This window comes from Tympanuchus pallidicinctus, unplaced genomic scaffold (assembly GCF_026119805.1).
Source record: "Tympanuchus pallidicinctus isolate F22 unplaced genomic scaffold, pur_lepc_1.0 scaffold92, whole genome shotgun sequence".
Classification (NCBI taxonomy): Eukaryota; Metazoa; Chordata; class Aves; order Galliformes; family Phasianidae; genus Tympanuchus; species Tympanuchus pallidicinctus.
This window is the reverse complement of record NW_026294816.1, coordinates 19,325-46,407: the sequence shown is the minus strand read 5'-3', so window position 1 is coordinate 46,407 and position 27,083 is coordinate 19,325. Positions and strand designations below refer to the sequence as shown.

Here is a 27,083-nt window from a genome sequence, read left to right as displayed (position 1 = left end):
AAGCCCAGGGATGTGCTGCCCCAAAATTGGGGGTGTTGTGCCTGAAAGCCCAGGGATGCACTGCCTCAAAATTGGGGGTGTTGTGCCCTGAAAGCCCAGGGATGCACTGCCTCAAATTGGGGTCGTTGTGCCCTGAAAGCCCAGGGATGCACTGCCCCAAAATTGGGGGCGTTGTGCCCTGAAAGCCCAGGGATGCACTGCCTCAACTTGGGGGTGCTGTGCCTTGAAAGCCCAGAGATGTTGTGCCCCAAAATTGGGGGTGTTGTGCCTGAAAGCCCAGGGATGCACTGCCTCAAATTGGGGGTGTTGTGCCCTGAAAGCCCAGAGATGTTGTGCCCCAAAATTGGGGTCATTGTGCCCTGAAAGCCCAGGGATGCACTGCCCCAAAATTGGGGGCGTTGCACCCCAAAAAATCTGAGCATGTTGTGCCCCAGAACTTGGGGAACTTGTGTCACACAAACCTGAGGTTATTGTGCTCTGAAATCCTGAGCATGTTGTGCCCCAAAAACCCGAGGATGCTGTGCCTCAAAGACTCAGGGATGCAGTGTCCCAAAGATGCCCTGTGTTCTAAATTCAATGATGTGCTGCCCTGATGACTTGGGAACGTGGTTCCCCAAAACCTCAGAGATGTTGGATCCCGAGAGCCCAGGGACACGGTGCTGCAAAAACTCAGGGGTGTCGTGCCCCTAAAAACCAGGGGTCGTTGTGCTCCAAAAACTTGGGGATCTGATGCCCCAAAGACTTGGGGCCACGATGCCCCAAACTCAGGAATGAGGTACTTTGAACTTGAGGACGTTGTACCCCAATTGTGAGGTGAGGGTATTGTGCTGCAAAACCCCAGGAATGGGGTGTCCCCAAAAGCCTGGGGACGTCACCCTCCCTCAGAACTTTGGGACATTGTGTCTTGAATGTCTGGGGACTCTGTGTCCCCAAAATGGGGGGGCACGTTGCCTTGAAGGCATGGGGCCGTTGTGACCCTAAAACGTGGGGCTGTCTGCCCCAAACTCAGGGATGCAGTACCCCAAAAGCGTGGAGGCAGCGTCCCCAATACTCAGGGATGTTGTGCCCCTAAAAACTCAGGGATGTTGTGCCCCTGAAAGCCTGGGGACGTTGCACCCTAAAGATTTGGGTATGCAGTGCCCTGAACATCTTAGGGATGTTGTTGCCTGAACACGGGGCTGCAGTGCACACACAAAGCCTGGGGAAACTGCAATGCAAAAGCTCAGCATTGTTGTGCCTGAAACTCAGACCGTGGTGCCCATGATAGCACAGGCCTGTTGTGCCCCAGATTCAGGGCCACGGTGCCCCAAAAACCTGGGTTAATTGTGCCTCAAAAAGCTGGAGATGTGGTGCCCCAAACTCAGGGCCACGATGCCTCAAGAATCTGGGGACGTGGTGCCCCAAAAAGCTGGGGATATGGTGCCCAAAAGCCTGAGGATGTGGTGCCCCAGGCTCAGGGCCACGGTGCTGGATGGTGGGAGATGGACAGCTGTCCGAGACCAAGTGGAGAGTGCACTGCCCAGCACAGTTCCCAGTGTTGGGTGTTGGTGGGACCAGGTGCCCATCTACACTTTCAGGAGCTTCTGCTGGATTTTCAAGGAGAGCGTGGTTGAGTTGTGCTCCTGTATTGTAAGGTTGAGTTGTGCTCCTGTATTGTAAGGTTGAGTTGTGCTCCTGTATTGTAAGGTTGAGTTGCCAGAGCTTGCTGACACACATGACCCTTTTGTCTGCAGAGCACCTCAGTCAGTCCTCCTGCCCTTTCAGTTACCATAATCAGCATCATAGAGGGATGAAATCATTGGTTGGAAAGGTCTTGAAAGATCACAGAATCGTAGAATGGATTGGACTTGGCTTGGAAGGATCCTGAAGGATCACATGGAATGGGTTGGGTTTGGGTTGGAAGGATCCTGAAAGATCAAGGAATCATAGAATGGGTTGCGTTTGGGTTGGAAGGGTCCTGTGGTCAACCACAGAACCGCAAGGACCCTTCCAAGCCAACCAGTCTACATTCTGTGGTCTTCAAGGACCCTTCCAACCAAACCAATCTACCATTCTGTGGTTCTGTGGTCTTCAAGGACCCTTCCAACCCAAGACTTCTATCATTCTGTGGTTCTCTAGTCTTCAAGACCCTTCCAAGCCACGCAATCTACCATTCTGTGGTCTTCAAGGACCCTTCCAAGCCAACCATTCTACCGTTCTGTGGTCTTTAAGGACCCTTCCAACCCAAGTCTTCTATCATTCTGTGGTTCTCTAGTCTTCAAGACCCTTCCAAGCCAACCATTCTACCATTCTGTGGTCTTCAAGGACCCTTCCAACCCAAGTCTTCTATCATTCTGTGGTTCTCTAGTCTTCAAGACCCTTCCAAGCCAACCATTCTACCATTCTGTGGTCTTCAAGGACCCTTCCAACCCAAGTCTTCTATCATTCTGTGGTTCTCTAGTCTTCAAGACCCTTCCAAGCCAACCATTCTACCGTTCTGTGGTCTTTAAGGACCCTTCCAACCCAAGTCTTCTATCATTCTGTGGTTCTGTAGTCTTCAAGGACCCTTCCAAGCCAACCATTCTACCGTTCTGTGGTCTTCAAGGACCGTTCCGACCCAACCATTCTATCATCCTGTGGTTCTGTGGTTTTCAGAATGGTAGAATGGTTGGGTTGGAAGGGTCCTTGCAGACCACAGAACCAGAATACGATAGAGGAGTTGGGTCAGAAGGGTCCTCAGAGCCTGCAGTGGGTGGGCGCCTCCGGGGATGGGCCGTGAAGTTGACGAGCTTCCCGTTCCGCGTCCTGATTCGCTCTCTGTTTGTTTTTCTCCTCCGATTTCAGCCCAGAACCTGACGACGTGCGAGGTGTGCGGCGCCTGCTTCGAAACCCGCAAAGGGCTCTCCAGCCACGCGCGCTCCCACCTGCGGCAGCTCGGCGTGGCCGAGTCGGAGAGCAGCGGGGCCCCCATCGATTTGCTCTACGAACTGATGAAGCAGAAGGGCAAACCCGATGGGCACCCCATGGTTTCTCCCACCCTCGGCAAAAAATCTGCCTCTCCCAAGGACGGCATCGCCGGTTCCCCGCGTCCCGCGCTGCTGGCGCTCGGCAAAGGCGGTGAGCGCTCGCTGGATGGCCCCATCAACAAAGCCATCAAATCCCCGCCGGGATTCTCCAAGAGCCTCTCGCAGCCCGGATCCCCCATCCTCAAGAAGGTGCCCCCCGTGCTCTCTGGGTCCCCCTCTCCAAAAAACCCCGAGGAGAAGAGCTCGAAGCTGTCGCTCAGCCCTCTGCAGAGCTCCCCAAAGGCGCAGTGGCCACAGGCAGATGAGGAAGGACCTCTCAATTTGAGTGAGTCTCTCTCTTTTTTTTTTTTCCTTTTTTTTTTTTTTTTTTTTTGCCAATCGTGTTTCCCATTAAGTTTTGGGGCTGGGGATGAGAGGAATCCCTGGGTACTCCTGGTGAGGCTACAGCTCTGTGCTTTGTGGGGTGAGCTCAGTGTGGAAGAAGCAGTTTTGATGGCCATTGTGGCTCCAGGACGCAGCAGCTGGAGGGGAAAGTCCTCCCTGGTGTGAATTCACCTGGTTCTTTACCCTCCGAGCTCTTCGTGTCGCCTCCCAGTCCTGCTCTCAGCCCCAGCCAAACGCTTCCATTTGCATCCCTCTTTGTCCCTAAGCTCTGCTGGGGTCTTGTTCTCATATCATGGCACCAGAGTAGTTTTACTGCAGCAGTCAGCTCTTTGTGCCCTCACGTTCCTTGGGCAGCTCAAAGGGATTTGTTTGCCCTGCAGGATTTCTCCCAGCTCTTCTTAGAGCTGTGGGGCTGTAGGACCTGCTCCATCTTGGCTAACATGGTCCTTGTCCTGAGCAAAATGTTCTGTGCCTGCGACGCCTCCATGGCTGCCTTTGGCAGAATCACTGGACTGTGGGGGTTGGACGGGACCTGTGGAGATCATTGAGACCAACCCTCTGCTAAAGCAGGGTCCCAGGTGGAGCAGGAAAGCATCCAGGTGGGTCTTGAATGTCTCCAGAAGAGACTCCACAACCTCCCTGAGCAGCCTGTTCCAGAGCTCCGTCACCCTGGCAGGAAAGAAGTTCTTCAGTCCTTTTCCCTGTGGGTCCCACTGAGAATGGATTTCATTGCACAGAGCTTTGGGTTCAGCCCTCTTCCCTTTGGGTCCCACTGAGGATGGATTTCATTGCACAGAGCTTTGGGTTCAGTCCTCTTCCCTTTGGGTCCCACTGAGGATGGATTTCATTGCACAGAGCTTTGGGTTCAGCCCTCTTCCCTTTGGGTCCCACTGAGGATGGATTTCATTGGGCACAGAGCTTTGGGTTCAGCCCTCTTCCCTTTGGGTCCCACTGAGGATGGATTCCATTGGGCACAGAGCTTTGGGTTCAGTCCTCTTCCCTTTGGGTCCCACTGAGGATGGATTTCACTGCGCAGTGCTTTGGTTTCAGTCCATTTTGCTTCTCGGTCCCCATGAGGACTGGCTTTGGGTGTGCAGATCTGGTTTCAGCCCCGCTTCCTTTGGAATCCCACCGAGGACCGGCTTTGTCACTGCTCACATCTTTGGGTTGGGTCCTGTTCCCTTCAGAGTTCCACTGAGGATTGGTTTTGTTGTTGGGTTGGTATCTGAGTTCAGCCCTGCTCATTTTGGAGTCCCGCTGAGGACTGGCTTTGTTGGGTGCACATCTTTGAGTTCATTTTCCAGTCCCACTGAGGACGGGCTCTGTGCGGTTCCTGTTTTGGCTCAGCCCCGCTCTTCGCCTCCCACTGAGGATGGACTTTGTTGGCTTCGCACGCCTTCGGCTCCTTGGCACCACCAAACTCCACCTTTGCATCCCCAGTAACCACAGTTCTCTCTGTTTTTCTTTACCTCCTCTGCAGCCGCCGGGGGGGAGCCGGTGCGGGACATCCGCTGTGAGTTCTGCGGGGAGTTCTTTGAGAACCGCAAGGGTCTGTCGAGCCACGCGCGCTCCCACCTGCGCCAGATGGGGGTGACGGAGTGGTACGTCAACGGCTCCCCCATCGACACGCTGCGCGAGATCCTCAAGCGCCGAACTCACCCGCGGAGCGGAGCTTCCAACCCCATGGGCCCCGGGCACAAAGCCATGGCCAAGACCCTCCTGGCGGCCATGGGACCCCTGGAGCCGCGGGGTCCCGGCGAGCTCCACATCCCGACTCTGCCCAAGAAGGTCCAGCAGCCCGGCAGTCCCCTGGGCCACTCTCCTACCTCGTCCCCGCCTCCCACTGCCCGGAAGATGTTTCCAGGCCTCTCTCCTCCCTCCTTGCAGAAGAAGCTCAAACACGACCAGATGAGAGTGGAAATCAAGCGTGAGATGATGACCGGGGGTCTCCACGGGGAGCCCCATCCCTCCGACCAGGCTTGGCCGCCGCTGGAGGAGATGTCACCCTTGAACCTCTGTAAGTGTGTGGCTGTCACCTTCCCCCTCCCGTGGGCTGGTGGGGGTCGGGCACACGCCGTGCTGGGGAGGGGGATGTGGGATCCAAGGTCCCTTCCAGCCCATTCCATGGCGATTTTCAAAGATCCTTCCAACCCAACCCCTTCTTATCATTCAATGATCTTCAAGGTCCTTTCCAGGCCAATCCCTTCTATCATTGCATGGCTCTAACATCTGTAAGCTCCCTTCCAACCCAGCCCTTTCTATGGTTCTCTGATGTTTGAGGACCATTCCAATTCAACCCGTTCCAGGGTTCTGTATTTCTATGATCTTCAAGGACCCTTCCAACCCAGCCCATTCTATGGCTCTGTGATCTTCAAGGACCCTTCCAACCCAACCCCTTCTAAGGCTCTATGATGTTTAAGGACCCTTCCAACCCAGCCCATTCTATGGCTCTATGATCTTCAAAGACCCTTCCAACCCCTTCTATGGCTCTATGATCTTCAAAGACCCTTCCAACCCCTTCTAAGGCTCTATGATCTTCAAAGACCCTTCCAACCCCTTCTATGGCTCTATGATCTTCAAAGATCCTTCCAACCCCTTCTATGGCTCTATGATCTTCAAAGACCCTTCCAACCCCTTCTATGGCTCTATGATCTTCAAAGACCCTTCCAACCCCTTCTATGGCTCTATGATCTTCAAAGACCCTTCCAACCCCTTCTAAGGCTCTATGATGTTTAAGGACCCTTCCAACCCAACCCATTCTATGGCTCTAGGATCTTTGAGGACCCTTCTAACCCAACCCATTCTATCACTGTATGATCTTCAAGGACCCTTCTAACCCAACCCATTCTATGGCTCTATGGTCTTCAAAGACCCTTCCAACCCAACCCCTTTTAAGGCTCTATGATGTTTAAGGACCCTTCCAACCCAGCCCATTCTATGGCTCTATGATCTTTGAAGACCCTTCCAACCCATTCTATGGCTCTATGATCTTCAAAGACCCTTCCAACCCCTTCTATGTCTCTATGATCTTCAAAGACCCTTCCAACCCAACCCATTCTATCACTGTATGATCTTTAAGGACCCTTCTAACCCAACCCATTCTGTGGCTCTATGGTCTTCAAAGACCCTTCCAACCCCTTCTATGGCTCTATGATCTTCAAAGACCCTTCCAACCCCTTCTATGTCTCTATGATCTTCAAAGACCCTTCCAACCCCTTCTATGGCTCTATGATCTTCAAAGACCCTTCCAACCCCTTCTATGGCTCTATGATCTTCAAAGACCCTTCCAACCCAACCCCTTTTAAGGCTCTATGATGTTTAAGGACCCTTCCAACCCAGCCCATTCTATGGCTCTATGGTCTTTGAAGACCCTTCCAACCCATTCTATGGCTCTATGATCTTTGAAGACCCTTCCAACCCATTCTATGGCTCTATGATCTTCAAAGACCCTTCCAACCCATTCTATGGCTCTATGATCTTCAAGGACCCTTCCAACCCAACCCCTTCTATGGCTCTATGATCTTTAAAGACCCCTCCAACCCTAGAGCTCTCTGATGGGTGCTGTTCTCTTCGGGTACTTTGGGGTCAGCTGGAAGCACGGCGCTGTGGGATCTGCTCGTGGATCGTCTTCTGCGGGTTGTGCTGTGGGATATGGGGGCAGGTGGGCTCAGACCCACTCCCCCTGACGCCAGCTCTCTCCCTGCAGCCTCCCGAGCCGACCCGGTGCGGGACATCCGCTGTGAGTTCTGCGGGGAGTTCTTTGAGAACCGCAAGGGTCTGTCGAGCCACGCGCGCTCCCACCTGCGCCAGATGGGGGTGACGGAGTGGTCGGTGAACGGCTCCCCCATCGACACGCTGCGCGAGATCCTCAAGAAGAAATCGAAGCCCTGCGTCATCAAGAAGGAGCCCCACACCTCCATCATCGAAACCCCCAAAGGCTTCGGGGAGGAGGGGATGGACCCCAAGCCCTCTGGAAAAGTGCTGCAGGCCATGGCCCTGCCTCCACTGGGCGGGAGGACGGGGAAACCCGGCGGCTCCAGCATCGGCCGCGAGCTCTCGCTGTCGCCGCTCACCGCCAAGCCCCACGGCGCCTTCCTGACACCGCTGGCCACCAAACGGCCGCTGCAGGACGACCGCCTGGGTCCCCACCCAGAGGTGAAGCACAAGGCCTACATCCAGACCGAGCTGCCCTTCAAAACCAAGTCCGTGCACGACAAGCCCACGCACACATGTAAGTGTGGGGAGGCACGTGGTGCGGCTTGTCCAGGTTCCTGGAGGCTGCGGGGAGGGGCTGGGGGGTTGGCGTGCGTTGGCCACGGCCACCGTCAGCTGCGGTCGTGCATTGGCCAAGTTGTTGTGTTGACCGTGGGCACATGTTGGCCGTGGTGTTGCGTTGCCATAGCCACGTGTCGGCCGTGCTGTTGGCCATGGCCACATGTTGGCCATGGTGTTGTGTCGGCCATGCTGTTGCCCATGGCCACGTGTCAGCCATGCTGTTCTGTCGGCTAAGTTGCTGTGTTGGCCATGGTGTTGCGTTGGCCAAGTTGTTGCGTTGGCTATGGCCACGTGTCAGCCATGGTGTTGCAATTGCCATGGCCACATGTTGGCCAAGTTGTTGTGTTGGCCATGGCCACGTGTCAGCCATGGTGTTGCGTTGGCCATGGCCACGTATCAGCCATGGTGTTGCAATTGCCATGGCCACATGTCAGCCATGGTGTTGCGTTGGCCATGGCCACATATCAGCCATGGTGTTGCGTTGGCCATGGCCACGTATCAGCCATGGTGTTGCGTTGGCCATGGCCACGTATCAGCCATGGTGTTGCGTTGGCCATGGCCACGTGTCAGCCATGGTGTTGCGTTGGCCATGGCCACGTATCAGCCATGGTGTTGCGTTGGCCGCAGTCCCACCATCCGTGGGGCACCACGCTTGGATATCAGGCTCCGGCTTTTTGCTGTGATATCTCTGATAAGGAGCAGAGATTTGGGGACCGTCCACCACCCGCCATCCCACTTAGAGATGGATCCTCCATCTTGGAGCCTTGACCTCCTGCCAGGACCACCTCAGAGCTCACCGCCGCCCGCCCCACGCTGGGAGGGGGCGGATTCCCACGCAGGGGTGGCGGTGGGGGGAACGGGGCACGTCTGAGCCCCTCGCTCACCGCCTGCCCCCCGCTCCCCCAGCCACCGAAGCGTGCTGCGAGCTCTGCGGCCTCTACTTCGAGAACCGCAAGGCTCTGGCCAGCCACGCGCGGGCGCACCTGCGGCAGTTTGGCGTCACCGAGTGGTGCGTCAACGGCTCGCCCATCGAGACGCTCAGCGAATGGATCCGGCACCGGCCGCAGAAAGCCGGCGCGTATCGCAGCTACATCCAGGGCGGCCGACCCTTCACTAAGAAATTTCGGAATTCGTCGCACGCCCGAGATCACGACGGAGCGCGGAGGGTGCCGCTGAGCCTGCAGCACGGCGGCATGGCGCTGCTGAGCAAAGGGCTGGCGGCGGAGCTGGCGCACGGAGAGCCCTGCAAGATCCTGGACGGCACCGGCGAGCGGCCCGTGGTCACCTCGCCGCTCTCGCTGGTGAAGATGGAAGAGCATCAGCGCTCGAATTTCCACAGTGAGTTGGGACAGGGGGGGGGGGGGTGCAGCTGTCGGGAGGAGGACGGGTTGGGACCCGGTTCCCTTGGGATGCGGAACTCCTGGGGGCGGCAGCCGTTGGGATGTGGTTCCCGCGGGGGTTGGGGCCGCTGGGATCCCATTCCCTCGGGAGGTTGGAGCTGCTGGGACACGGATCCGCGAGGAGGAGGAGCCCCTCCTGTCCTCGGCAGCGCTGTTGCTCCAAAGCAGAGAGGCTGTGCCATCTCTCGCAGCCCTCGGCACCACGGCAGGGTTCCCCCTTCCGCCCTGATGCCCCGTTTCCCTTCCGTTATTCCCCCCCTAGAGTTTGAGCGGAGGCAGGCAAGGCCCCTGGACCCCTCCCTGCACCGGGAGGAGGAGGGGGCCGACTTCCAGCAGAAGATGGAGGAGACCCGCCAGCCCCCACCCAGGATGAGGCCGGTGCCCTCGCTGGTCCCCCGCCCGCCGCAGACCTCCCTGGTGAAGTTTGTGGGTAACATCTACACCCTCAAGTGCAGGTAGGCCATCCCCTTTTGGGCCCCAGCCCACCTTAGGCTTAACTTTTGGGCTCCCTTTGGGCTCCTTGTGGCTTTCTTTCAGGTTCCCCTTTGGGTGCCCTCTGGGTTTGCTTCGGCTTCCTTTTGTGGGCTTCCCTTTTGAGGCAGCCTTTTCGTTTCCTTCGGGCTCTTTCTGGCTTTCTTTGAGGCTCCCCTTTGGCTTCCTTTGAGTTTCCTTTGGGCTCCCATTGGAGCGCTCCCTTTTGGGTTTCCTTTGGGTTCCCCTTTTGGTCTCTTTTTGGGGTTTTCTGTAGGCTTTCTTCAGGGCTCCCTTTTGGTTTCTGTTGGGCTCCCCTTTGGTCTCTTTCTGGGTTTCCTTTGAGGGCTCCCTTTGGGTTCCCTGTTGGGTTTCCTTTGAGGCTTCTTTTGGCTTTTCTTGATGTTCCCTTTGGGGTTTTCTCTTTCGCTTCCAGGTGGGCTCTGCTGTAGGTTCCCTTTGGGTTGTGTTTTCGGGCTTCCTTTGGCTTCCCCTTGGATTCCTGTTGGGTTCCTCATTGGGCTCCCATTTGGCTTCCCTTTGTGTTTCCCTCGGCTCCCAAACCTCTGAGCTCTTTGTTCTTGGGCACTGCACCCTTCAGCGCCGCACCTGGGGCTGTGGGACCCCTTCCTCCCTGCTTTTCCCTCCCCTCTCCCCCCTCCCCACAGCCTCTGGGCCGCTAAAGGAGCCTTGGACTGACCCGCTGCCGCCGTGTCCCCGCAGGTTCTGTGAGGTGGAGTTCCAGGGCCCCCTCTCCATCCAGGAGGAGTGGGTGCGACACCTCCAGCGACACATCCTGGAAATGAATTTCTCCAAAGCAGACCCCCTGCGGGGGGACGCCCCGGCCCCCGAGCCCCCCGCCGTGGCCGAGGCTCAGTAACGGAGCCCCCCACCCCAGGGCGACGGAGCCGAACCGGGGCACCCTCCGCCCCCCACCCCGTGCCTGCGCCTCCCCCACGGAGCAACCTCAGCCCACCCCCCCCCCACTACCCCAACGCCGGGCTGGATGGGGGGCACCCGGCCGCAAGCACTACAAGGATCAAACCCCCCCCTCCGGTCCTCCCTCCCCAGGGGGGGGGGGATGGTGGCACTCGAGGACGGGGCAGGGGACAACGGTGGCACCGCGTGTGCCTCCCCCCCCCACCCCCGACACGGCGGGTCCGGTTCAGCCCAAAGAGGCGGGAGCTGCATTGGCTTCCACCGGTTCAGGGACGCGGGGAGCGAGCGCCGTGCGTTTGTCTGTGGCCCGAGAGTTGCTGTATATTCGATCCCTGCAGGCAGCGCCGCCCATCGTTCCCGGCGCTGTCGGAGCCCGTTGCTCCGGGGTTGCATGTTGCCCCGCTCCCCCTTCCCAAAGGAAAACACTTGGCTCCCCGTCACCCCCCCCCGACCCCCGATTTCCAGTGGGACCGTGGGCTGCGGTGATGCTGGGGGGGTCCCGGGGTGGGGGAGGGGGATCTGCGGAGCCGCACGTCCCCCTCCCCCCCCCGCTCCTCCTCACTGTTGCTATATTTTTGTTTGTTTTTTTTGTTGTTTTGTTTTTTCCCCCCCCCTTGTCTAGCTGCATAGACCTTCGACTTTTTTAACTCTAGTTTTGTGTAGAAAATTTAAGGAGCATTCATTTTTATTTCGAAGTCCCGAGCCCAGCACGGCTCGGAGGGAATTTACCTTTTAACTTTTTTCATTGGGCATATTCTGGTTATTAATGTACCCGGGAATATGTACATTAGATTAAACTTCTGGAAACAACCCCCGGGGGGCTGTGTGAGTGCATGGGGGTCCTCACGGGGGATTTTGGGGGGGAGAATGAGGTTGGTTTTGGGGCCAGAGGGGTGGTGAGAGCCCACAGGGCTGGGAACAGCGGGGTGAGGATGTGGCTGAGAGTCACACGGCTTGGGAGCATCATAAAGGGGACGTGGGGCCACGGCTGATGGCGTGGTGTGGGGTCGGGATGGGGGGCACACGGGGTCAGGGTGAGGGCACGACCCAGAGCTTGGGATGTTGGGGGCAGGGTGAGGCCGTGTCGGCGGGGACATTGAGGTCAAAGCGTGGCCTGACCCCGGGCATGGGGACACCAGGGTCGGGATGGGGACATCGGGGTGGCCGCGTCCTGTGGCGGAGGAACACGGGTCGAGAGGAGGCAGTGTCACACGGCGCGGGAGGAGAGATGTCGCGATGGGGACATCACGACATGGCCGTGTGCAACGACATAGCGGCACTGGGGGCACAGTGAGGCTTTTCCGTAGGGATATGGAGGTCGGGGGGAGGCCGCGCCCCGGGGTTCCGGCACAGAACTGGCGCGGTTTCGGCGCGCTCATTCTCCGCCGGGAGCGGAGCCCCGCGGTCCTCAGCCAATGGCGACGCGCGGTGCTAAGGAAGGGGCGTGGCCAAGAGTCGCACCTGCGCGGTGGGGGCGTTGCCGGCGGCTCCGGGCTCTTCTGCCACGCGATTGGTGGAGGCAGCGCTCAGCCCTCCCACCACCCCCGATTGGCCAATCAGAGTAGAGAACGGCGGCGGCACCGCCTCTCTGCCAGCTGACCAATCAACGAACGTTCCCTCAGGGCCCATCGGGAAAGCCGACGATTGGCACCCGCATTCTCCAATCCTCGGCGAGACCGCCCCGCGGGAGGTGGAGACGCGACCAATGACCTCCTCCGGCCGCCCGGAGGCCGGACCAATGAGCGCGGCGGGGAGGCGGGGCGGCGCCGCCGGTACCGTTGGGCGCAGAGGCGGCGGCGGGCGGCGGGCGGCGCCGCCATTATGAGTTACTCAGGTGAGGGCGCGGCGCAAAGATGGCGGCGGGGGCGGCCAGGGGCTTCTCGGGGGGCCGGGGGGCGGCGGGACGTCCCGAAAACGGGGTTTTGGGGCCGAACGCGCGGGGTTCCGTCACCGTCCGGTTGGCGGGCGGCCTCACAGAGCGGAGCGCGGGGGATGATTGGCTCCTGCCGGCCTCGCTGTTGTTGACGCGGGTCGGGGTGCCGTCGGCCCTCTTGGCCAGCCGGGCATCAACCACCACCCCGGGTCCCTTTCTTCTTCGCAGCCGCTCAGCCCCAAGCCTGCAGCGCTGCCTGGGGTTGCTGTGCCCAAAGCGCAGGACCCGGCGCTTGGCCTCCTTCAACCTCTTCCCGTTCACCTCAGCCCAGCGATGCGGCTTATCCAGGTCCCTCTGCAGGGCCTCCCTGCCCTCAGGCAGATCCACGCCACCTCCCCGCTCGGTGTCAGCTGCAAACGTACTGAGGGTGCACGCAGTCCCTCCTCTGGGTCATCAACAAAGATATCAAACAAGGTCGACCCCAGCGCCGAGCCCTGGGGACACCGTTTGTAACGGCTCTGCAGCTCGATTCACTGCATTCACCACGACTCGGCCCTCAGCCAGCTCCTGACCCAAAGCAGGGTGCACCCGACCGGGCCTCGGGCAGCCAGTTTCCCCAGGAGGATGCTGTGGGAAACATGTCAAAGCTTTGCTGAAGTCTAAACAGCCTCATCAGCGGGGCCCATCCTGTTTAATATCTTCATTGACGACTTAGATGAAGGCATTGAGTGCACCCTGAGTAAGTTTGCAGATGGCACCAAGTTGGGAGGTGGTGTGGATCTGCCTGAGGGCAGGGAGGCCCTGCAGAGGGATCTGGATCAGCTGGATCGCTGGGCCGAGGTGAATGGGATGAGGTTCAACAAGGCCAAGTGCCGGGTCCTGCATTTGGGCACAACAACCCCATGCAGCACAAAGGTTTGGGGATGAGTGGTTGTGAGTGTGGAGAGGAAAGGGAGCTGGGGGTGTTGGTTGGTGCTCGGCTGAACACGAGCCAGCAGTGTGCCCAGGTGGCCAAGAGGGCCAACGGCATCCTGGCCTGCATTAGAAATGGTGTGGCCAGCAGGAGCAGGGAGGTGATTGTGCCCTGTACTCAGCACTGGTGAGGCCGCACCTCGAGTGCTGTGTTCAGTTTTGGGCCCCTCACTGCAAGAAAGACATGGAGGCCCTGGAACGTGTGCAGAGAAGGGCAACGAAATGGTGAGGGGTCTGGAGCACAAGTCTTATGAACAGCGGCTGAGGGAGCTGGGATGGTTCAGTCTGCAGGAGAGGAGCTCAGGGGAGGCCTCATAGCACTCTACAACTTCCTGAAGGGAGGCTGTGGTGCAAAAGGGTCTGGCCTCTTCTCCCAGGCTAATAGTAGGAGCCGAGGAAACGGCCGGAAGTTGTACCAGAGGAGGTTTAGGTTGGACATGAGGGGAAACTTTTTCTCTCAGAGGGTGGTCAGGCACTGCAATGGCTGCCCAGGGAGGTGGTGGAGTCGCCGTCCCTGGCAGCGTTCAAGAGGCGCCTGGATGAGGAGCTACGAGATGTGGGTTAGTGCTTGTGGTACTGATAGCAATGGGAGGGGGTTGGACTGGATGATCTTGCAGGTCGTTTCCAACCTTGTGATTCTGTGAACAGCCTTTCCCTCATCTACCAGTCCGGTCACCCAGCCGTAGGAGATGAGGTCGGTCGAGCACAAGCTGCCTTTCATGAACCTTTCACCCAAATGAATGATCTCACCCCAAACGATTTGCTCCGTAACCTTCCCTGGTGCCGAGGTCAGGCTGACAGGCCTGTAGTTCCCCAGATCCTCCTTAGGGCCCCTCCTGTGGACGGGAGTCCCATTGCCAAGGCTCCGAGGGAGGGGTTGTGAGCACTGGGATTCAGGGTCACCTTCTGGGGATCTTAGGGGCTCTTCTCGGAGCTCACCTGGGGTCTTGGGACTCCTCTGAGGCTCCTTTGGTTCTCCTTTTGGGGCTCTTTTGGTGGCTCCTTTGGTTCTCCATTGGGATCTCCATTTGAGTCTCATTTGGGGGCTCTTCTTGGAGCTTTATTGGGATCTTGAGGCTCCTTGGGGGCTCTTTGTGGTTCCTTTGGGCTCTCCTCAGAGTTTTTTGGGGATCTTTTGGTGGCTCCTGGGTGCTCTTTAGGGTTTTGGGCTCGTTTTTGTGCTTTTGGTGCTTCGTTGGGATCTTGAGGCTCCTTTTGGAACTCCTTTTGGGGTTCTTTGGTTCTCCTTTTGGGGTTCTTTTGGGGTCTCCTTTGGTTCTCCATTGCAGCTCTTTGGGGTCTCCTTTGGTGGCCCCTTCCTGGAGCTTTGCTGGGATCCCGGGGGCTCCTTTGCAGCACTTTGCAGTCTCCTTTTGGGACTCTTTTCAGAGCTTCTTTTGGGAGCTGGTTTTGGACTTTCTTGGGGTTCTTTCAAGGCCGGAGAAATGTTGTCTCACAAAGAATTGCCACGTCTTGATTTCATTCTCCAATTCTTTACCTGCAAAATGCTCCATTGTGGGGTTGTGTGCACCTGAACCCCTTTCTGCTCCCTTGTCTTGGAGGTCTGGTGCCCCCTGCTCCCAATTTTCTGTGTGAAACCAGGAGAGTTGGCACTTGCGGGTAGGACACCGCTGTGTCACGGTGTGGCGTGGCAGAAATGGAAGCTGAAAGAAAGAACAGGGACCTCATTCAGGGAAAAAAATCTGCATCGTCTGAAGGCCAGCAGGTTGACCGTGGGCCAGCAGTGTGTCCTCGTGGGCAGGAAGGCCAGGGGTGGCCAGCAGTGTGAACCTGGTGGACAAGAATCCTCCCAAGCGGTGGTGCAGACACGTCTGAAGGCCGTGCTGCCATTCAGCGAGACCTGGACAGGCTGAGAGCTGGGCAGGAAGAAACTGCATGAGGTTTAACAACAGCAAGTGTAGAGTCTTGCATCTGGGGAGGAAGAATGGCATGCAGCAGTACAGGATGGGGGATGAGCTGCTGGAGGGGAGCTCTGCGGAGAGGGAGCTGGGTGTCCTGGTGGATGACAGGTTGCCATGAGGCAGCAGTGTGCCCTGCTGGCCAACATGGCGTCCTGGGGTGCATTGCAAAGAGCGTGGCCAGCAGGTGGAGGGAGGTGATCCTCCCCCTCTGCTCTGCCCTGCTGAGGCCTCATCTGCAGCTCTGCGTCCAGTTCTGGGCTCCCCAGCACAAAACAGACAGGGAGCTCTTGGGAAGAGGCCACCAAGATGGGGAGGGGCCTGGAGCATCTCTGCTATGAGGAAAGGCTGAGTGAATTGGGGCTGTTCAGCCTGGAGGAAAGAAGGCTGAGAGGGGAGCTGATCCAGGTCTATCAGTATCTGAGGTGTGGGGGCAGAATGGCGAGGATGGACTCTGTTCAGTGGGGAGTGGAGACAGGACAAGGGGAAACGGCTGGAAATGCAGTATAGGAAGTTGTGCAGCAATGTGCGAAGGAACGGCTGTACAGTGAGGGGAGGAGCACTGGAACAGGCTGCAGGGAGGTGGGGAGTCTATGGGTCCCAATGTGTCTCTATGGGTCCCAACATGTCTCTATGGGTCTCAATGTATCTCTATGGGTCCCAATGGGTCCCAACGTGTCTCTATGGGTCCCAACGTGTCCCTATGGTCCCACTGCTCACTGCAGCAGGCTGCCCAGGGAGGTGGTGGAGTCTCCTGCTCTGGAGATGTTCCAGACCTGCCTGGATGCCGAGCTGTGCGCCCTGCTGTAGGATCTGCTTGGGCAGGGGGTTGGACTCCATGAGCTCTGCAGCTCCCTTCCAACCCCTGTGATTCTGTGATTCTGTTTGCAGATTGGATTTGCCACCATTTCTTTCTTTCGGGGTGTTGCTCCTTTTTGGTGGTAAACAAAACCCCCTGTGAGAAGCATGGCTCTGACTGCTTCTTCTGTCTGCTTTTCCAGGTTACGGAGACTGGAACTCTGGGACAAACAGAGGCAAGTACGCTGCCAGCTCGAGCGGGTTCCTGACAGACCTTCGTTAGCTTCAGCTCCTGAAGGATACAATGCAGAGTCTGCATTCCCTCTTCTTTTATTTTTAGGGTTCTTTTTTTTGCAACCACTTTCTTTTATTGTAAAACCTTGTCGAGATGTTAACGACTTCCTTCCCCTGTTTTTTCAAAAGGGCCACACGGCCAAGGATTTGGGTTTTTCTGTTCCAGCCCATCTTGGTATTGCTGCTGGGTAAAGGCTGGAAAATGGTCTCCAGTGGGTTTTGGCGTTACCCAGCGAGGCTGATTTTAGAGGCTGTGCGTTGGGTGCATTTGTTCACCCATGCACCTTAGCTTGAATTAAATATTACCTGCGACAGATCGCCAGGAATGAGAGCTCTCTGTTTTGTTCTTGCAGGGTATGAGAGCTACAACTACGGCTACGGCTACGGGCAGGACAACTCGGGCAGCTATGGCTACGGCATGGCTGCCTCCAACTCGTGGGATATGGGCAACTCGGACATGGACATGAACCCGGATGGTGCTGGTAGTGCCGACGCCGTCATTGCCAAAATGAACCAGCGCCTGGACGTGGTGTCCCACCTGGATGCTGATAGCATGCAGGGCGGGCACTACGGCTCCGGCGGGGATCGGTGAGTGGGAAAACCATGGAATGATTGGATAGGTTGGGATGGAAGGGACTTTAAAGATCCTAGAGCAATAGAATGGTTGGGTTGGGAGAGTTCTTAAAAATAATAGGGTCGTGAAATCCTAGAATAATTGAGTTGGAAGAGTCCTTGAAGGTCAGAGAACCACGGAATCACAGCAGAGTTGAGTTGGACTCGTCCTTAAAGATCGTGGAACCGTGGAATGGTAGAGTGGTTGAGTTGGAAGGGTTTTTAAAGATGGTATCACAGCGTGGTTGGGTTGGAATTGTCCTTAAAGGTCACAGAACCAAGGAACGGTTGAATGGTTGGGTTGGAAGGGTCCTTGAAGGTCATATAACTATGGAATCACAGCATGGTTAGGTTGGAAGGGTCCTTAAAGGTCATAGAACTATGGAATCACAGCATGGTTGGGTTGGAGAGGTCCTTGAAGGTCATAGAACTATGGAATCACAGCATGGTTGGGTTGGAAGGGTCCTTGAAGGTCATAGAACTATGGAATCACAGCATGGTTGGGTTGGAGAGGTCCTTGAAGGTCATAGAACTATGGAATCACAGCATGGTTGGGTTGGAAGGGTCCTTAAAGGTCATAGAACTATGGAATCACAGCATGGTTGGGTTGGAGAGGTCCTTGAAGGTCATAGAACTATGGAATCACAGCATGGTTGGGTTGGAGAGGTCCTTGAAGGTCATAGAACTATGGAATCACAGCATGGTTGGGTTGGAAGGGTCCTTAAAGGTCATAGAACTATGGAATCACAGCATGGTTGGGTTGGAAGGGTCCTTAAAGGTCATAGAACTATGGAATCACAGCATGGTTGGGTTGGAAGGGTCCTTGAAGGTCATAGAACTATGGAATCACAGCATGGTTGGGTTGGAAAGGTCCTTAAAGGTCAACAACTCCAAGTTCTTTTCCTGAAGGAAAAAGTAGCCCGTTAAAACACGACCCAAAACAAATTGCTGCCAGTGTCAGCTTTCTGCCTGGTAAAAGTGGGTGTGCACAGGTGTCCCCAGATGTCCAGGAATGGGGACAGGAGCTCCAGCTGGGCTGTGTCCCCACACAGCTGATAATGTGGGCTCCTCTTGGTGTTTCGGGGTCTTTTAGGGCATCCTGGGCACTCGCAAAGCAATGAAGGGTTTGGGGGCTCGGTTTCTTTGTGTTTTTTTCCATGTCGATGGGGCTTTGGTTCTTCCACCCTGCCTGGAGGTGGACGGGGACATTGCAGCTGTGCCTTATCCTAGCCCTCGTCCCACAGAGTGGAAACAATCCCACGCTCAGTGATACGCTGAAGTGTTTAAAATACCAATAAAAACCCATTTTGAAGCATTTTGTTGGTTTAAGCTCTGCTGGGCTCTAACACAGTGTCCCAGAATCCCAGAACCAGCAGAGTTGGAAGAGACTTGTGGAGAGCAGAGGACATCATTGGCCTTCTTGGCTATGAGAGCACTCTGTTGGCCACTGTTGGCTTTCATGGCTGTGAGGGAGCCCTGTTGGCCACCGTTGGCCTTTTTGGCAATGCTCTCAGTCCATGGTCACCCTGTTGGCCACCGTTGGCCTTTTTGGCAATGCTCTCAGTCCATGGTCACCCTGTTGGCCACCGTTGGCCTTTTTGGCAATGCTCTCAGTCCATGGTCACCCTGTTGGCCACCATTGGCCTTTTTGGCAATGCTCTCAGTCCATGGTCACCCTGTTGGCCACCATTGGCCTTTTTGGCAATGCTCTCAGTCCACGGTCACCCTGTTGGCCACCGTTGGCCTTCTTGGCAATGCTCTCAGTCCATGGTCACCCTGTTGGCCACCATTGGCCTTCTTGGCAATGCTCTCAGTCCATGGTCACCCTGTTGGCCACCATTGGCCTTTTTGGCAATACTCTCAGTCCATGGTCACCCTGTTGGCCACCATTGGCCTTCTTGGCAATGCTCTCAGTCCATGGTCACCCTATTGGCCACCATTGGCCTTTTTGGCAATGCTCTCAGTCCATGGTCACCCTATTGGCCACCATTGGCCTTTTTGGCAATGCTCTCAGTCCATGGTCACCCTGTTGGCCACCGTTGGCCTTTTTGGCAATGCTCTCAGTCCATGGTCACCCTGTTGGCCACCGTTGGCCTTTTTGGCAATGCTCTCAGTCCATGGTCACCCTGTTGGCCACCGTTGGCCTTTTTGGCAATGCTCTCAGTCCACGGTCACCCTGTTGGCCACCGTTGGCCTTTTTGGCAATACTCTCAGTCCACGGTCACCCTGTTGGCCACCATTGGCCTTTTTGGCAATACTCTCAGTCCACGGTCACCCTGTTGGCCACCGTTGGCCTTCTTGGCAATGCTCTCAGTCCATGGTCACCCTGTTGGCCACCATTGGCCTTTTTGGCAATACTCTCAGTCCACGGTCACCCTGTTGGCCACCATTGGCCTTTTTGGCAATGCTCTCAGTCCATGGTCACCCTGTTGGCCACCATTGGCCTTCTTGGCAATGCTCTCAGTCCATGGTCACCCTGTTGGCCACCGTTGGCCTTCTTGGCAATGCTCTCAGTCCATGGTCACCCTGTTGGCCACCATTGGCCTTTTTGGCAATACTCTCAGTCCATGGTCACCCTGTTGGCCACCGTTGGCCTTCTTGGCAATGCTCTCAGTCCATGGTCACTCTGTTGGCCACCATTGGCCTTTTTGGCAATACTCTCAGTCCATGGTCACCCTGTTGGCCACCGTTGGCCTTTTTGGCAATGCTCTCAGTCCGTGGTCACCCTGTTGGCCACCGTTGGCCTTTTTGGCAATGCTCTCAGTCCATGGTCACCCTGTTGGCCACCGTTGGCCTTCTTGGACCCGCAGGCATGCTGCTGACCCTTCTCTCTCCACAGGTACGACTCATACGAATCCTACGACTCGAGGTCCTCGCTGAACGACCGGGACATGTACCGCTCCGGTTACGACTACAACGAGAACGAGAACGACAACGCCTACGACAGTCACTACGACGGTCACTACGACGACCACTATGAAAGTCACTACGACAGCTTCTATGGGAGCCGCAGGGACCAGTACCAGCACAGGGCACGGGATGGCTTTGGCCAACGGGGTCAGAACTGGGCGCGGGACGGGCGCAACACCAGAGCCATGGCTTCACCGTACTCGGGGCGCATGGGCGGGCAGTGGAACGACGCGCCGCGAGGCCTGGGCCCCCACGGCTCCTCCCGCCTGCCCTCCCTCTTCTCCCACAACATCATCCCGGAGCTCGGCGCGTTCCAAGGGATGCGAGGATTTTCGGGGAACGTGCGCTTCGGAGGAGGCATGATGAAGCAGAGGATGAGGAGAAACTGGAAAATGTGGGATTCGGACTTCAAAGTGAGTACTTGTGCAACATCCTCCCAACTCGTTTAACTCGAGTGGATGTTATGCAGCCCCGTAGGGAAATGGTTGACCTACAAGAGGCTCCAAAGCACGCGCTGGGAGGTGGTCAGTGTAGTTCTACAAGTTGCTGACTTGACTTTGTAGTGTGTATCTCCTAAGGACAGACCGAGGAACGTTCGTATGTGCAGTGCTTTAATCTGAAAACATTTCTTTCCTAACGGTAGGAGAATATCACTGTCGTTTTTTACCTCATCTCCTGTTTTGTAGAGGTGGCGGGCTGTGTCCTGCCTGATGGACCGTGCTGACGAGAAACTGGTGGAACAAAGCAGTGCTGGGTGAGGAGAGCACCGCCCTCGCAGTGGTGGTGAACCTTTCTCTCCTCTTGCAGCCTCAGAAAAAGAAAATGAAGAAGGACCTCACCGGAAAGAAGAGGAAGCAAACCAGCAGCTCAGATGAACCCGACAGCAAGGCGGCGAAGACAGATGGCTCCGAATCGGACTCTGACAACGGTGAGGGCAGAGGTCCCCAAAGGGGCTTTGCTGAGTGACAGTGGGACCTCAGCTGGGTTCTGACCGTGCCGTTCCTTTCAGAGGAAGGAACCGAAGGAGAATCCGGAGAAAAAGAGGAGAAAGAAGGCTCCAGAGGCGTAAGTGACTCTAGAAAAGTTGTAGCTCCTCATAATTAAGAATGTCAGTTTTAGTTGGAGGCGGAGCGGTGCAGTGAGGGCAGGGGCAGAGTCCTACACCTGGGGGGAAGTGGCCACACACATCAGCACTGGAGAAGCTCTGCAGGGTGAACCTGGGCTTCCAGTGGTCAACAGCTGAGCCAGCAGCCCTTGTGGCCAAGAAGTCCAGTGGTGATGGCTGATGCGTGATTCCGGCTGGCCTTAACGTCCCCATCTTGCATTTTAGGAAGGGGAAGATGAAGAAGGTCGAGACTCAGAGAAAGGTGAGTTGGTGTGCGTGCATAGCAGCTCACAGGAGAGGGAGCAGAGGGATGGTGTGTGCTCTGAATGTGGTGCCCAGCAGCAGCAGAGGGCTCTGACGTGGCAGGAGAGAGATGGAAGGCTGAATCTCTGGTTTATTCAGACTGTTGGAGTCCGTTTCCAACCCAACCATTTTACAGCTTTGTGATATTTAAGGCCCCTTTCAACCCAGCCCATCCCATGATTCTGTGATCTTTAAGGACCCATCCAACCCATCCCATGGTTGTGGGATCTTTAAGGAGCTGTGCAACCCCAGCTGATTCTTTGAAGTAATGGTGGTGACAATTAGTGCCCCTTACCAAGCGAATCTGTAACGAATTGATTGAAAGCCTTCTGCAACCGGAAGCGGTGAGCACTCATTAAAACAAAGAGACAGGAAACCACCTCGGGTGTGTTTGTGTGCCACATCCCCCAACCAGGGATCCTAAATCCGAGGTTCGTTTGTCCCTGCCTGGAGGGAGCAGCTCCTCGACTCCAGCGTCCCTCTGCCAAGCAATTTCGGGCCAAGCACTGATCTTGTCCAGGGCAGTTCTCTTGAATCAGGTGCTGTCCTCAAGTAGCGCCCTGAAATGCAACCTGCTTTAAACACTTAGGTGCTTTAACAATTCAAGAAGAGATCAGTCAAATCAAACGCAAATTACAGGCGGGCAAGAAAACTCAAGAGAGGCAAAAGAAGAGGCACCGAGATCGCATGGTGGAAAGGTAACGGCTCTCGTTTTGTTTCACTGAGCGATGCTGCTTCCTCCTCGGGGAGGAGTGCGATGGTTGCAGGCTGGGTCCTTTCTTTGTTCCTCACTTCTCCCAGTGCTGTGTTTGCTTCTGCCCATCTCCTGGTGCTGAATGTTTGGATGCGTTGCTGCTGGAGGCAAACTCGAGTTGGCGACGTGCAGCCAATGCTGATGGGGAAATGGGCAAATCTCCAGGGCACATCCCACAGATGGGGATCCCCACTTACTGGGGTTGGGGGAGAGCTGTAGGCAGCTCTGCTCTCTGTTAGTGAGCGGCACTCGTCGCAGAGTTTCAAAGTAACTCAACTCTAAAAGGGAAATAGTGGCTGCCACAGAAATTGGGAAGGGGCAGATATTGTCAGCGTAAAGCTCACGAGGTGCACGGGGCGTCGTTGAACCCGAGCCTTTTCTCAACAAAGTATTGCCACTTCCACCTGCAGACAACACCGACTCTTGCCTCAGAAAGTGGGGATTTGTGCAAAAAATGTCACTTGGCAAAGAATTTGTTCTTAAGCTTCGGAGCTCCTTGAGTGCAGTTGTCCTCCGGGAGGAAGCGAGGCCGCCTTCCCACAGTAGAATTCTGTCCCTTTCTCCCAGCCAAGACAGGGAGAATCGTCCTAATTTGTAGTTACAGCTTCGCTTTAATGATTAAAAAAAAAAAGAATTTTTAAGGTCTGCAAAGGTTTAAAAGAATTTGGCCTCAAGTTTTGTGGTGTGCTGCTCCTTCCTGTTAGCATTTGTTTCCAGTCTGATCTCTTTGAGTACGAGCTGGATTTCTTTATTGGGAAGCTCTCTGTAGCGTTTTTAAAGATGGGAACGCTTTCCTGCGTAGGGGAAACCCACTGTAGGGGGGTTGGACTGAGGCTGAGCTCCGGAGGTCCCCTCTGCTCCTCTGCTTTGTGGAAAATCCCAGCATTTCTTCACAAGGAGAGCAGTCAGGCCCTGGAACGGGCTGCCCAGGGAGGCTGTGATGCCCCGTCCTTGGATGTGTTCAAGGCCAGGTTGGACGGGGTCTTGGGCAACCTGATCTGAATGTGTGTGTTTGGTGGCCCTGCTGGGCAGGGGGGTTGGAACTCCATGATCCTTGAGGTCCCTTCCAACCCGGGTGATTCTGTGATTCTGTGATCTGAGCACAACCTCAGCCCCTTTCCCCTCTGCTGGGTTCCCCGCTCCGCCGTTTGTCTGCGTTCCCCCCCAGCGTTTGGGCTGTGGGATGGAAGCCTGCCTTGGGCGTCCCTCCCGCTCACAGCCGCTGTGCCAGCAGGATCCAGTACGTTTGCTCCCTGTGCAAATATCGCACCTTCTACGACGACGAGATGAACAGCCACCTGGAGAGCAAATTCCACAAGGAGCACTTCAAGTTTGTTGGAACCAAGCTGCCCCAGCAGACTGCTGACTTCCTGCAGGTGAGCGCTGCTGAAGTTTCAATCCTCTGTGAATGAGGTTTGGGTGATTTTTGTGTTGCTTTGGGTTTTATTTGCACAGCTGCTACTCCTCACTCTTGCCTTCCAGGAATACGTTGCCAATAAAACGAGGAAAACTGAAGAGCGCCGTAAAGCAATTGAGGACATCAACGCCGTTATCCAGCAGATCTACAGGGACCAGGATCTCACACAAGGTGAGCTCTCACCCCTTTCTGATTGCTGATTAATTAGCTTTGCTGTGGCTCACCGATGGAGCGTTTGATGGTTATGAACGTGGCATAAAAATGGAGCTTGAATGTGGTTTCGAACAAGAAAATTAAAATGGTAGAACAACATTTATCCAATATTTACCGGCCTTAGAAGAAAATTCTGGATTAAGGTTCCTTCCAACCCGAACATTCTATAGCATGGTGATCTTTCAGGACCCTTCCAGCCCAATCCATTCTATGATCTTTCAGGACCCTTCCAGCCCAACTGATTCTATGATCTTTCAGGACCCTTCCAGCCCAATCCATTCCATGATCTTTCAGGACCCTTCCAGCCCAACCCATTCTATGATCTTTCAGGACCCTTCCAGCCCAACCCATTCTATGATCTTTCAGGACCCTTCCAGCCCAACCCATTCTATGATCTTTCAGGACCCTTCCAGCCCAACCCATTCCATGATCTTTCAGGACCCTTCCAGCCCAAGCCATTCAGTGATCTTCAAGCACCTCCCAGCCCAATCCATTCTATCATGTCATGTTCTGTGACCTTCACAGACCCTTCCACCCCAAACCATTCTTTCACTTTATGGTTCTGTGATCTTCAGGGACCCTTCCAACCCAACCTGAAGGTTGGAACCCTCGGGTTATCCCCTGTGTTTGCTTCTCCTTGCCCTCAGCCCCCGTTCTGCCCCTTGGGGAGACTCCTGACGCACTGTGAAGTGAATTTTTGGTAGGAAGGTGATGCACGTGTGGCTCACCTTGTTCCAACCTTCCAGACATCGGTATGGAGCACTTCATCAAGAAGGTGGAGGCCGCTCACTGCGCTGCCTGCGACCTCTTCATCCCCATGCAGTACGGCATCATCCAGAAGCACCTGAAGTCTCTGGACCACAACCACAACCGCAGGGTGAGTGCTGCCTCCTTCCTGCCCTGGGAATCCCTTTTTATTTATATTTTTTGGGGGGGAGGCTCCAGCCACAACAACAGCAGCGATGTGGATTTGTTGGCTCATGCGGCTCCTGAAAATGGGGAGAAATGTTTTTCTTCACCTTTCGGTGCCGCCTGCAGAGAGGCAGCGCTGAGTTCTGAGGGCCCCACGTCAGCTGTGTGAAACAGGGCAAGGCGCTGATGGCAGCAGCTTCAGCAAAGCCCCGCGGTTCCTTCTGAGCACGAGACGTCGCGCCGCCCTCTGCGGAGACGCCGATGCCTCAGGTGGACGAAACGCGTGTTTGTTTCTGTACCCCACGCAGGCCATGATGGAGCAGTCCAAGAAATCCTCCCTGGTAGTGGCCAGGAGCATTCTGAACAACAAGCTGATCAGTAAGAAGCTGGAGCGGTACCTGAAGGTGGGTGTGCAGAGCGGCTGTGGTTCTGCCCATAGCTGAGCTGTGGCGTTTCGGTGCGTTTTGGTAACACCTTTGGGTCCCTCGTTGCTGATGACGGGTTCTTCTGCTCTGTGTGCTGCTGCTTGTGGGTGGAAGCAGCCCCAGAGCCCGAGAGCTGCGTGGTTTGCGCAGATCTACGGCGAGTTTCAAGCTGAAACTTGTGTTTGCACAGAAGTTACGGGTTTATCAGCAGGGAAACGTTTGCCTTCTGTTGCAGGGTGAGAATCCTTTCACGGATGACCCCGAGGAAAAAGAGGAGCACGAGGAGGGAGAAGGGGGAGCGGCTGGGAACGTGGAGGAAGGGACAGCAGAAGGAGGAGACGAAAACAAGGACGAGGAGGAGAATCTGGAAGAAGAGAATGGGGATGATGAGAACAAGGAGGAAAACGTGGGCGATGAGAACAAGGAGGAAGAGAATTTAGACAGTGAGAACAAAGAGGAAGAAATTTTAGACGGTGGAAACAAAGAGGAAGGAAATCTGGAAGATGAAAGCAACGATCCCAAGGAGAACCCAGAAGGAAATGAAAATGAGGAGGAGGAAGAAAAAGGGACAAAGAGGGAAACTGAGGCCCAGGCAGAAGCACAAGAAGTGGAGCTGGGTGCAGAGAGCAGAGGGGGGGAGGAGGAGGAGGAGGAGAGCTGGCAGCCTGCTGGGGAGTCGCTGCCCGAGGATGAAGAGCAGCAGCCAGCAGAAGGTGAAGAGGAGGAGGAGGAGAGTGAAGAAACCGCTGCTGCTCCTGAGGACGAGGCATAAAACATTGGATGGGAAAGCTGACGTGAAAGAACTGGCATCTTTTTTTTAAGAACATTGGAAAGAAGTGTAACTGTATCTGTGAATTTCATAGCACACGTTGAGTTACTGTTCCACTAAACCTGTGTAGGCAGTGGAAGCCTTTACCTGTAAAGTGATGGGGGAAAATAGATTCTTATTTTATTTTTTTTGTTCTGTTTTGTTTTTGTTTTGTTTTGTTTTTAACCAAATCTTCATTTGAGTAGCTAGGTTTTGTGTGGTCTGGTTTTTTAGATGCCTTTGTACTAGGAGAACTTCTCTGAGCATGTGTACCAACCGGCGCATCGTCACCGCCTGGCGAAGGAGAGCTCTTCTCTCTTCCCCCGGACACATTTTCTATCTTTAATGAAGATGTGGTTTGTCCCCTCAGCCTGTCTGCCCGGAGCCAGCAGAAGTTCCCTCGCAGGGCGTCCGTTCCTGCGACGCACGCTGTGAGGTTCTGCGTCGTCTCCGTGTGACTGTAATATTTCCTCCCCGATGTTTTAATGCGGAGCGAAAGTTTTCAGTGGTGTCAACGTTTGTGGTGTTTGTGAAATGCTTTCCCTTGGAGGTGGATGTTGTGGTGGGTGGAGATAAAGGACTACCTGCGACTACCACGACTCTGCCTTCATTTCAGAGCTGGGAGGAGGTGGAGGCTCAGCACCGCTCTGCCGCCCCTGAAGTGTCGTCACCCGGAGCGCAGATCTGCCTCTGGGATGAGGTTTGATTGCCATTTGTGCTCCTGTGAGCGTTAAGGACCCTTCCAGCATAACCCGTTCTCTGCTTCTTTGACCTTCAAGGACCCTTCTGGCCCACGGCTCTGTGATTTTCTGACCCTTACAACCATTCCATCACCTCTAAGGTCCCTTCCCAGTTTATTCCATGAGTCTTAAGGACTCCTCCAACCCTTCATGGGCAGGACATGACACTTGACATCAGCCAGAAGGAAGGGCTCAATCCACAATTAAATCTCTCCTAATTAGGGCATTGCTGCAGCTGCCGTTAAGGTTTCGAGGTTTTTCAAGTGAAACCTTGCTCCTTAATGCACCAACCATTGCTGTGCTCCAGACACGTTGCAGGACGTTCTGTGGAATTTGTTCTCCCTCAAGCACCACATTTCCTCCTCAAATTGCCTCGTTTTTCCCCTCATAATGCCGTTTTTGGGTCACATTTCCCTCTTTTGTCCTCACTCTCCTTTATCTCTCTCCTTACACTCCTCCACTTTCCCCGCATTTTTCTTCCCCTTTCTCCTCTTTTTTCACCTTTTCCCATTTTTCCTTCACGTTTCCTCATTTTTCCCCCATTTATTTTCCTT

The 27,083-nt window shown here is 55.4% G+C and overlaps 2 protein-coding genes and 1 long non-coding RNA gene across 11 annotated transcripts in view; all 3 read left to right on the top strand.

Moving 5' to 3' along the window:
* The window catches only part of WIZ (WIZ zinc finger), a 52,630-nt gene extending 41,346 nt beyond the window's left edge, over positions 1-11,284 (top strand). For 7 of the 8 annotated variants that reach the window (XM_052670739.1, XM_052670735.1, XM_052670738.1 and 4 more), the window contains 6 exons: positions 2,824-3,330; positions 4,870-5,406; positions 7,096-7,620; positions 8,571-9,002; positions 9,327-9,519; positions 10,259-11,284. In XM_052670739.1, coding sequence (XP_052526699.1) covers positions 2,824-3,330; positions 4,870-5,406; positions 7,096-7,620; positions 8,571-9,002; positions 9,327-9,519; positions 10,259-10,415 — 2,351 coding nt within the window. In that variant the 3' untranslated portion in view covers positions 10,416-11,284. The remainder of the gene's footprint in view (positions 1-2,823; positions 3,331-4,869; positions 5,407-7,095; positions 7,621-8,570; positions 9,003-9,326; positions 9,520-10,258) is intronic. The other variant, XM_052670737.1, reaches the window with a different exon arrangement.
* A 940-nt stretch (positions 11,285-12,224) lies between these two features.
* Positions 12,225-26,382, top strand: AKAP8L (A-kinase anchoring protein 8 like). The gene is made up of 13 exons (XM_052670762.1): positions 12,225-12,308; positions 16,240-16,272; positions 16,684-16,918; positions 19,782-20,265; positions 20,660-20,780; positions 20,862-20,917; positions 21,183-21,219; positions 21,850-21,958; positions 23,249-23,390; positions 23,497-23,602; positions 24,391-24,521; positions 24,865-24,960; positions 25,217-26,382. The coding sequence occupies exons 1-13, from the start codon at positions 12,296-12,298 to the stop codon at positions 25,751-25,753; spliced, it is 2,100 nt and encodes a 699-aa protein (XP_052526722.1). The 5' UTR covers positions 12,225-12,295; the 3' UTR covers positions 25,754-26,382.
* Positions 16,930-18,647, top strand: LOC128074707 (uncharacterized). 2 transcript variants are annotated; one of them, XR_008203339.1, is made up of 4 exons: positions 16,930-17,261; positions 17,364-17,414; positions 17,466-17,516; positions 17,619-18,647. It is a non-coding gene; the product is annotated as an uncharacterized LOC128074707 (long non-coding RNA). The 2 variants fall into 2 exon arrangements; XR_008203340.1 differs by lacking the exons at positions 16,930-17,261; positions 17,364-17,414 and adding an exon at positions 17,299-17,312.
* Positions 26,383-27,083: the final 701 nt, after the last annotated feature.